The sequence below is a fragment of the Triplophysa dalaica genome, chromosome 15 (genome assembly GCF_015846415.1).
Source record: "Triplophysa dalaica isolate WHDGS20190420 chromosome 15, ASM1584641v1, whole genome shotgun sequence".
Lineage (NCBI taxonomy): Eukaryota > Metazoa > Chordata > Actinopteri > Cypriniformes > Nemacheilidae > Triplophysa > Triplophysa dalaica.
Window position 1 is genome coordinate 20,770,810 of NC_079556.1, and position 9,390 is coordinate 20,780,199.

Consider the following 9,390-nt stretch of genomic DNA (forward strand, 5'->3'; position numbering starts at 1 on the left):
TCATGCCAGGCCAGTAGTTGGTGATGTTGGTGTTTTGTAGTTTACAAAGATACGATGAACATTATTGTTGATAAAAGGGCAGATCTCACTGACTCAACTGCAGAGGTTTTCTCTGTCTGTAATATTTTTCTTTGTTTATGTTAAGTCAATAAATGTAAAATGATCGATATTTTTGTGAAGTGAAAGGTCATGAAAGCGGCTCACCCACCGAACGCCGCCACTTTGATGAGGATGGCGTTGAGTCCGCTGGATATCATCTCTCTGAGGAGTTCAGCCTGATCTCTGCGCCACAGATACGCCAGCGGTCGCAGCTGCAGTCGTGCACACCTGCAGAGAGAAAGAGAGAGAGAGAGAGACTCCCCGTGATGTCACCGCCGCAGCTCCAGACACATGTGGTTTTGTGTGCTATTATGGTATGTCAGGGGTTCTGCAGTATCAGTCCAGACAACAATAGTTGAATAAGAGTGGTATACGTGTGTGTTTGAAGAGCTCTACACAAGATTGTCATAATGAGCAGGGACTGGACTCCAATTATGACAAAATAATTCAAACATTCTTGACAATAATTATAAGTTCATAAGAACCTTCCTATGTGCTCCAAAGTTTCTTCTTAAAAACAACTTTAAAACACACACACAATCAAATAAGGTTATCCAAAGTCTATCTTGTAACAACCTTGATGAAAATGATCATTCCAAAATGTTTGAAGACTTTTTTCCAATGTTACTTCTCAAAAATGAAAAAAATTCACACAATTCTATATGTTCAGTTTTTCTCAACCGGATATGTGAATTTCTATAAAGCTTCATTACAACAACACAAAATTGTGTCAAGCTCTAAAGAATTCAAACCGAATTGAACTGAAATTGTATTTTAGTCCAGTATATTTATATTGCACTTTGCATGGAATGTTTCCCAGCATGCAATGTAAATAACTCAATGTGCTTTTAGTTTCGTCGGATTGTGTTTGTCTATAACTGTGAATCATTAATACAAAATCTAGAAAACTCCAAAGACAAACTTTTCCTCGCAGCTCTAAATGTAAAATCAAGATAACAACAGACTGTCATGTATCAGAGACAGAATGAGTTTGTGTGTTCAAGATCAGATCATGTGTGTTTATCACTGATGATGTATATTATTGATATTGTACTGATAACACATGAAGCACTTACACATTCTCCACACGCACTCTCTGATAATCGGACAGGATCGCCCCCACAGACACCGCCTCGATATTCTCCTTTTCCTTATAAACAAGAGACAAGAAGACATGACATCAGTCTTAAAACCCTGCGTGAACTTCTGCACAACACAAAATACATAAAATCAGTGTAGTTCTCAAACTTTGGGGGGACAAGATGGATCCAGCGGGGGCCACAGATTTTGTGGCATTACAGTATATGAAATATAGAAATGTATCATAAACTTCATGCAATCAAACATCAGACAATCTCCTTGTGTTTGTGAATCTGTGTGGGTCTTTCTTCTGTGGAAGACAAGAGAAGATATTTGGAGAAATGTGGTTTTGTGGTAATATAATGGAAATTAATGGAGTTTAACGTTGTTTGATTATCAGCATTCTTCAAAATATCTTCTGTTGTGCTCTGATAGAAACGGGTCTGAGTAAACAATAAAAGAACGTTGATGTTTGGCTGATTTATCCCTTTCCTGGAAGAATGTAAACATGCTCAAAACAAATCATTTTAACATCAATTTCTTTACCTTAAACATAACGCAGGTCTGTCAAAAGATGAAAATAATGCACACATCTCATATTTCTTATGAAACGCATCACACTTACGCATTATTTAAAGAATCCTGTTAATGCAAACATGGTTTTTAATCAAACTATCTTTTAATGTTTAAATGTCATTATTTTATCATGGTCTTACAGATCTCAGTTTTTTTTTTCAGAAATGAAGGCAATCCGGAGTGATGTTGCTTCTATTGTCTGCAGTAATGTGTTGAGTTTTGTGCTCTATTGGATTCAGTTGTGTTTGCTTTACACCGGAGAGATGTCCGAGGTGGATCTATAACTATCTGTCCTGTATCTCTCCCTGCTGCTCCACGTCGCCCTTAAAACCGCTGAACGTGATTCAATGCAAATAACCGCAGGGCGTCAGACGGTAAAGAAACTGGACGTCAGTATATTGGAAGCATGCTCGTGCCCTTGGCAAAGCCAGATAAGACCTATCGCTTTCCATCATCACTAAACACCACTGAGCAAACTACATTAGGCAGAAAATACAAACAAATTACAAGAGCTTTAGGCCAGAATCTTTATCTTGTGTTTAGTGTGTCCCCCCCGTTACAAACATCTGCCGTTATCAGAATCTCTTCTATAAACCTTCACATGACAACACAAAACCGGTTTCTTATTTATGAATGAAATGCATTTTTTTTTAGATCTGTGAGTGCATGTTAGGGGCAATCAGATCAGATATTTCATTGACATGGCCTGTGTACTATGAAATAACAGCAGGATGTTTATTTTTGGGTAAAGAGTCACAGGAGAACATGAGAGCAAGTGTTAGTCGTGTCAGGTAAATGCCACGTGGACAGTAATGAAATAAATGTGTCTGGTGTTATTTAATGAGGACACAATAGAAAGCTTTTCCTCTCCCCCTCCCCGCCGCTGCTCCCTCTCCAACCGCTCCAGCGCTCCTCTATTAGCCGCAGTATTGATCGCGGGCACCCTGGGATTGACCCGAGAGGTCATCATTTATGTATTAAGCAGGTTTAAAGGTATCTGTTTCTTTTTATGTGGAAGTAATCAGAGACGGGTTTGATTTTGTTCTCCACGTGCTGCGCTTCACTCCTGACACCTCGGCGTGCTGGAGCGATCGATCGGCGTGGCTCCGTTCCTGGGCCCTCGCGCCGGGAGAACTCCACCCGGACGCCCCCTAAAGCCCGAGCGGAACAGAAAACAAACACGTGTTTGTAAGGGCCTGACGGACCCGGACTCCTCTGGTGATGTCGATAACAGAGAGCCGCGAGAGTGGAAGAACACTTGAACATCTGAAGACGAACGAATGCAAGCACCTTCAAATAATGTTTCTGCTACAACTTGAGGTTCATTTCATTTGCTCTGCTTTAACCTTAAGAAACATGTGACGCAGCTGTTTGGATTAACAACAATTCAAGTTAAATGAACATTTCAATACCATTAGTTCATCATAACAGCATTATATTTCATTATATATCAGTATGAAAAAATCCTGCACTCAACCGTGTGCACAGAACATCTGAATGTAGAAGATGATACTGACTGTCTTTCTGCTGAACTTTCAGACAATCTAACATCGGTGTTGAAAACACACTGGTCAATATTTCTCTTATGTGTTTTCATCCTGTTAATTAAAAAAATATGGAAATGTTACATTTATTTAAATGTTAGAAATGTGGAAATGTTACATTTGTTTTAATTTTAAAACTGTGGAAATGTTACATTTGTTTTTAATGTTACAAATGTCAAAATTAGAAGTATTTAGGAAGTGTTTTGTTTTTATTTTTACCTTCGATAATGTTTGCATCCTTCAACACAACAAATTCCCTCACCTCAGGACCATATACAATGTGAAACCACTGCAGTGGTACCCTCAAAATAAGCCAAGAGCACATTATTTATCATTAAATATTAACATTTCCAAAGCCAGCATTTATTCATCCTTTTATCCTTAAAAAATCAAATAATTTAAATACAAAATTCTAGCATGAATAACACTTGGTGTATTTTGTGATAAACACATTAAAATGCTTAAAATGATGCCTTTCAAAACAAGATTTAACATGACCTGGGGTTTTTATACTGTGTAAAAATGAGCAGTTTAAATAAATGATCTCCATCTGTGTTCTAGAGACAAAAGAGATTTGAAGTCAACTCTTATGATTTAATCGTGCCTCAATCTTTCTTTTCCGTCTGACGATACGTGATTATATGGTTATTATAATTAACTTCATAACACAACAGGGACTAAGACTTTATAAGTCATTAAAATCTAATAATGCAACAGACGTTCAACGTTTGAAAATAAGAGAACTTGTTGATTTTTAATCTTTTAGATGAATGTATTAATATAAATCTGTGAAAATACCGTGAGAAGTTTCAGAAGAGATTGAGAGGTATGAGAGAATGAGAGAGCTTTAGGGCCCTCCTCCAAATTATTTCTTAATCAGTAAAAAAATCTTATGCTATAAATCATTATTTTGTTCGATTCAACTTGTTTTCTGTGTTTTATTAAATACGATAGGAATATATAAAGTATTATTAGCTATAACTGCATGTCTTTGTTGTTGAAAGAAAGAGTAAACAGATCCAATACTGACATGTGTTTAATTCAGGCATAACATCCGTTGTCATTTATTTTATTAACAAGTCTTGAATGTTGCTTATAAATTTTGGATTTAATTTCTTAAATGGTGCGTGCTTATTTTTTGAAATACAGTCCTTACATATTATTTACATATAAAATGATCTATATATGGCCTGAGAAATTAAACAAGAGAATCTACTCAAGAACACAGTGTTATATAGACATGCAACGGATGTTTTATTTCAGAGGCGACGGCTGCAGGTGGCACTATTGCACCGTCACACGCACATCAAACACGGCACACCTTAAAAACTCATTATTCCTGCATGTGTCATTTGCTCAGAAGATAACATTTAATTAAGTGCTGGAGAAATCTTTTCAAATATCACACTTTCCAAACACAACACATTCCTGATGCTCTTCGTGTAAGAGAAATTTAACAGCTCATTATCGTAGCATTCCTCCCAGCCCACCATCAAACTCTCGTGTCAAACACAAACCCACTCACAAGAGAGATGAAAATAACCCTCAACCCTCCCGTGCAGTCATCTGGACAAAATGAGCTTAATATTAATTCAGTTTGCTAAAATCAACCTTTCTTTGCCAGTACAGTATATGTTTGTGATATCTGAGCTCATAACATTTAAATAACGTTACAGAAGGTGTGCGCTGTGTATTCCAGAATAATAATCAGACAAATCCTAAAGCAATGCTGCAGGTTCAATACATGTTCATCTCTATTGACACAGACTGAAAAAAGCTTAGTCTTCTTCTGTGTGTGTGTTCGTGTGTGTGTGTATCCACTGGATTTACATCTGTTACTGCTGATCCCTGATCAGTCTGCCCTCATCAAACACTGATAGGGTGATTCTCCTGAAACCTTGTCTGACAAGATTCTTTGAAAGACTTATATCTAGAATACTTATATTTTAGGCTTTAAAAGCAAGCTCTGATCTATTTAAAACATTCATTTCAAACATTTTTTTTATTTTTATTTTTCAAAGCGACAGCTTCAAAATCTCGTTACGGTTACCTTCTGAAAATGTCAATACACAGCATATGAAAAAGAGACAAGCTTGATGCCTAAGCCCGTTTTTATTCTCTATAAATAATTAGACATTTATAAAGTATATTTTTATAGTAAATTTCTTTTTTAAATGAAAAACTAACGATCATCAATGTTTTTCATTGAATATTTTAATTTGACTCTAAATAACAACATTATGTATTTGGAAATGGCAGGACACATTATGGTAATTCATTTCCATGTTAAAATGATTCTTTATTCAAGGTAGAGAACACAAGTATCTTTGTTATGATTGTGTTTGTGTGTTACTGAATTATATGTTTTATATTTATTATTACTGTCATGATGTTTGAATGATCAGACCTTAAGTACTAGTGAGGAAAGAAATACTGACTTTATCATGATTGTCAAATGAAGAGTTTATTTGCAAAAACAGAAAACTAATTATTCTGTTTTTTTTTTAAATAACCCAACAGCAGTTTGATTGATATTACTTGGAATGCACATACAAAACACAGAGTTAAGAAATAAGCTTGACCTAACCCTGTTGTCTGCACTTATTTGAAATCAGTTTAAAGACAGAAAGTTTTCTCATGTGTGGATTAAATGTGATTTCAGACCCCGAACGTCCGAGACCGTGGGTGAGGAGCACATGTTTACATCACATGGCAGACAATATTTCACTGCATTAGGTAAGTGAAACGTTATCCCTGATATTCAAATCATCTATCTGATCAAAATCATACATTATATTAGATCTCCTGAGTGACATGAATAAATAACAATATTCTGTGTGTGCAACCTTTATGAAGAGATGACTTTCCTCTTTTTATATATTCAGACTACAGAGCGTATAAAAGATGGACGACATGCCCCCACTCCCTTCCACTGTAGAAAAATGAAGCCAAAATGTTTGAGATATGGCCGCTGATGTCATTTGGAGCCGGAGACTGCGCAGTAGTGAGCGCAGTATGGAGCGCAAGATGCAGCTGCGACGTCACGGTTCTGACCATATTTACAGATGAATCAATCGAAAATGAAGAAATTACCTTACCACGCCACTTTTTATAACATTTTATAACTAACTAAAACCTTATTAGAAAAACAAGCACTTGAATATACATTAGGGATGTATTATTTAAGGGTTTACCGTGATAATTGATAATTTGATAAATGACATTTGGAACAAAATAAGGTGAGACACCTATTTATTGACGTCTGCTCCTGTGAGTTTGTGATGACAGGGCTTCACTAATTAGGACTTTAATCCAAAAATGTACACATTTGTGGAAATTTAGATATACTGACACACGTTTATTTCATATTTCATCTTTTCTATTCATTTTCCATTGAATGATGTGATATGATGCTCTTTAAACTCGTTCAGCTTGTTTCCTGTGCTATAGCTCATGGCGTTTTCTCCTGGGTCCTAAAGTTGCCCCCTATTTGTCACAACACACATAGGCAGATGATTTGCTGAATTGTGTTGTTTAGATAAAAATCTGATTTACTCACTTCAGGTTGTGTTTAACCCGAACTAGGAAACTTTAACCTCCTCATGAACCCAACGTGCCATGACTAATATTAATGTTATTTATTTGATGTAAATCAAATAAAAGCGCATTTACAGGTTAACTCAATATTACGTTTGGTTTACATCAGTATTTTTCTTTACATTACCGGAACGTGTTAATAAAACCGTGACGATATTGATAAGTGTGATAATTTTTTCTTTTACTATAACCGGGAATTGAAATTGTCAAACCGTAACATCTCTACTATACAACAGCATGAAAAGATCTTACTAAAATGACCGAAACCAATATATTTGATGTGCAGTTGGATATTTGCACTTGATTCAGACTATAAACGTCTGAATTCGAGAATATGTCCTGATGCTTTCTGCTCATATTTCAACATCACGTTTGTCTTTCACTGTTTATGCATCGATCCTTTCAGTTTATGATCTGTTACACACAAAATCAAAAGCATCATTATGAGTAAACAACATACAGACATGTATCTGATGACCAGACGCCCCTGAGAGACTGACCTTCTGACCCGTGAGATTGTGTACAGATAGATGGGAAAAGTATACAGCAAACGAGTCTCAAACATGTGAAGTAAATACGGACGTGAAACACAGAACGCACAGATGTGAAGGAGAAAAGAAAAGACCAGAGAGATGAGGAGGATCTGATCTGACTGAATGAACTCAATCCAGCACATATCAAACTTTCATCAACTTACAGTATGTGATGCTTGAATTATTATAATGTTCATTAGACAAAGCATCAAGATAAAAAGGACAGAACCAGCACGGGTGACCGTGACATCACTTCCTGTCAAATCCCTTCACCCCACAACGACTCATGTGAAACAGAAGAGGGATGCAAACAGAAATCTTCCTCTCAGAGCTCCAACAGGAAGTGATGCGTGAGGTGTCAGGGGTCTCAAACAACAAACAACACAGATAACTGACAGACGTCTGCTTCAATAGGACACATGAATGAATTATTTGGCAGTTCAAATAAACATTTACTACTACATACAATGTTGCGTTTCTGTCAGATGCTGAGCAATAAGAAAAAGATCCAGAGGTGTGATTTTAGAAAAGGAAGAGCAGCACGTCTGAGGTTTGTGTGTGATGTGACCTTCGTCAACACAACTGTAGTTGGTGTTACCTTGACAAGCTGTAAGAGATGGTAAAGGTCCTCCACCTCATCTCCATCTCTCTGACTGTATTCTCTTCCCGTGTCCAGACTGGAGCCCTCAATAATGCGCCTGTACAGGGGCAGATCAAGGGCTTCGGCGTACAGATCCACCGCCTGATGTCCAACTGTCTGGTACATATAACTGTCCAGTTCATCTGAAACAACTGACACACAGTTTAAGGTTTTTATTCAGAGACACACATTGCACGTTTACATTTTTAATTCTGACCATGTTATGTGATAGTTATATCCTAATGTAACACGCGTGTATGTGAAGTCTGTGCAGGTTCAACAGGTATAATAATAATGTTGTTATGGCATGTGTATAGTAGTTTCTCTGTGTACTCTTACCATGTTTGTGAGGCATAAGGTTGGCGAGAGCCACTATAGTGTGTCCAGCTGACACACACTGCATCATGTTATAACAGCTGTCTTTACCTCCACTGAAACAAACACACACAATATTACAACACACACATTCATACTGCAGGTTTTATTTGATCACATATGTTCATAATGCGTACACGCGAATTTACATCTCACGATATTGTCATCGTCATCATCACTAGAGTCTCGATATAAACACATCGACATGTTACCTTATCAACGCGACAACCCTCATGTTGTTAATACAGCGCTGTCAATCTCTCACGTGTTTCGCGGGTTTGTAAACATTGCCGCTACTTCCGGGTGACTGAAGGACCCCTCATGAAGGGAGGCTGTCATATCATCTGCCTGACTGAAAATTACTTAACGCGAGTCATGCTGCGTTCAAGACTCTTCGGAAGTGAAATATTACCCACCACAAACAAGGAAGTGACGTCTGGATTTAGTAACATAAAAAGTATTTAGTAAAATTACACGGAAAACAGTAAAACACCGTTTTCCGACAACACCGTGAACACCGAGAGCACGTGAAGGCAGCAATGATCTGTTCATTGGTACAGCTGGTACAATTGTAGATCAGTGTTTAACATATATAATATAATATAATGGAATTTTGTAAAAATGTACATTAGATTATACTTCTTCAGGGTTTAAAGTATGTAAGACATGTTTTTTATAGGTAGGCCTAAGTATTGTTCCCTCAGTAGTAGCTTACAATGTGAGTTAATACAAACACTTGATGTACACACAAAATCACACTATTTGTTCATGCAACCTTTCATGCAAGTTTATTTTTGGACACTCAGAGACAGTGATAGTTTTGTACATTTATGTGTGTAAATTCAATGCTCAAAGTTGTTATGTAGCTAATGCTAAACCTTTTATTACTGGGCAAAATTCTGGCAGTGTTGTGAAATGTTTAAAGTGCTCGACATCTCTCTATTTG

The 9,390-nt window shown here is 36.9% G+C and overlaps 1 protein-coding gene across 1 annotated transcript in view; it reads right to left on the reverse strand.

Annotated features, from left to right (window-relative positions):
- Positions 1-8,763, reverse strand: part of dph6 (diphthamine biosynthesis 6) — a 42,809-nt gene extending 34,046 nt beyond the window's left edge. The window contains 5 exon segments of the mRNA XM_056768509.1: positions 209-327; positions 1,176-1,249; positions 8,028-8,221; positions 8,409-8,500; positions 8,657-8,763. Coding sequence (XP_056624487.1) covers positions 209-327; positions 1,176-1,249; positions 8,028-8,221; positions 8,409-8,500; positions 8,657-8,679 — 502 coding nt within the window. The 5' untranslated portion in view covers positions 8,680-8,763.
- Between the last annotated feature and the right edge of the window lie 627 nt (positions 8,764-9,390).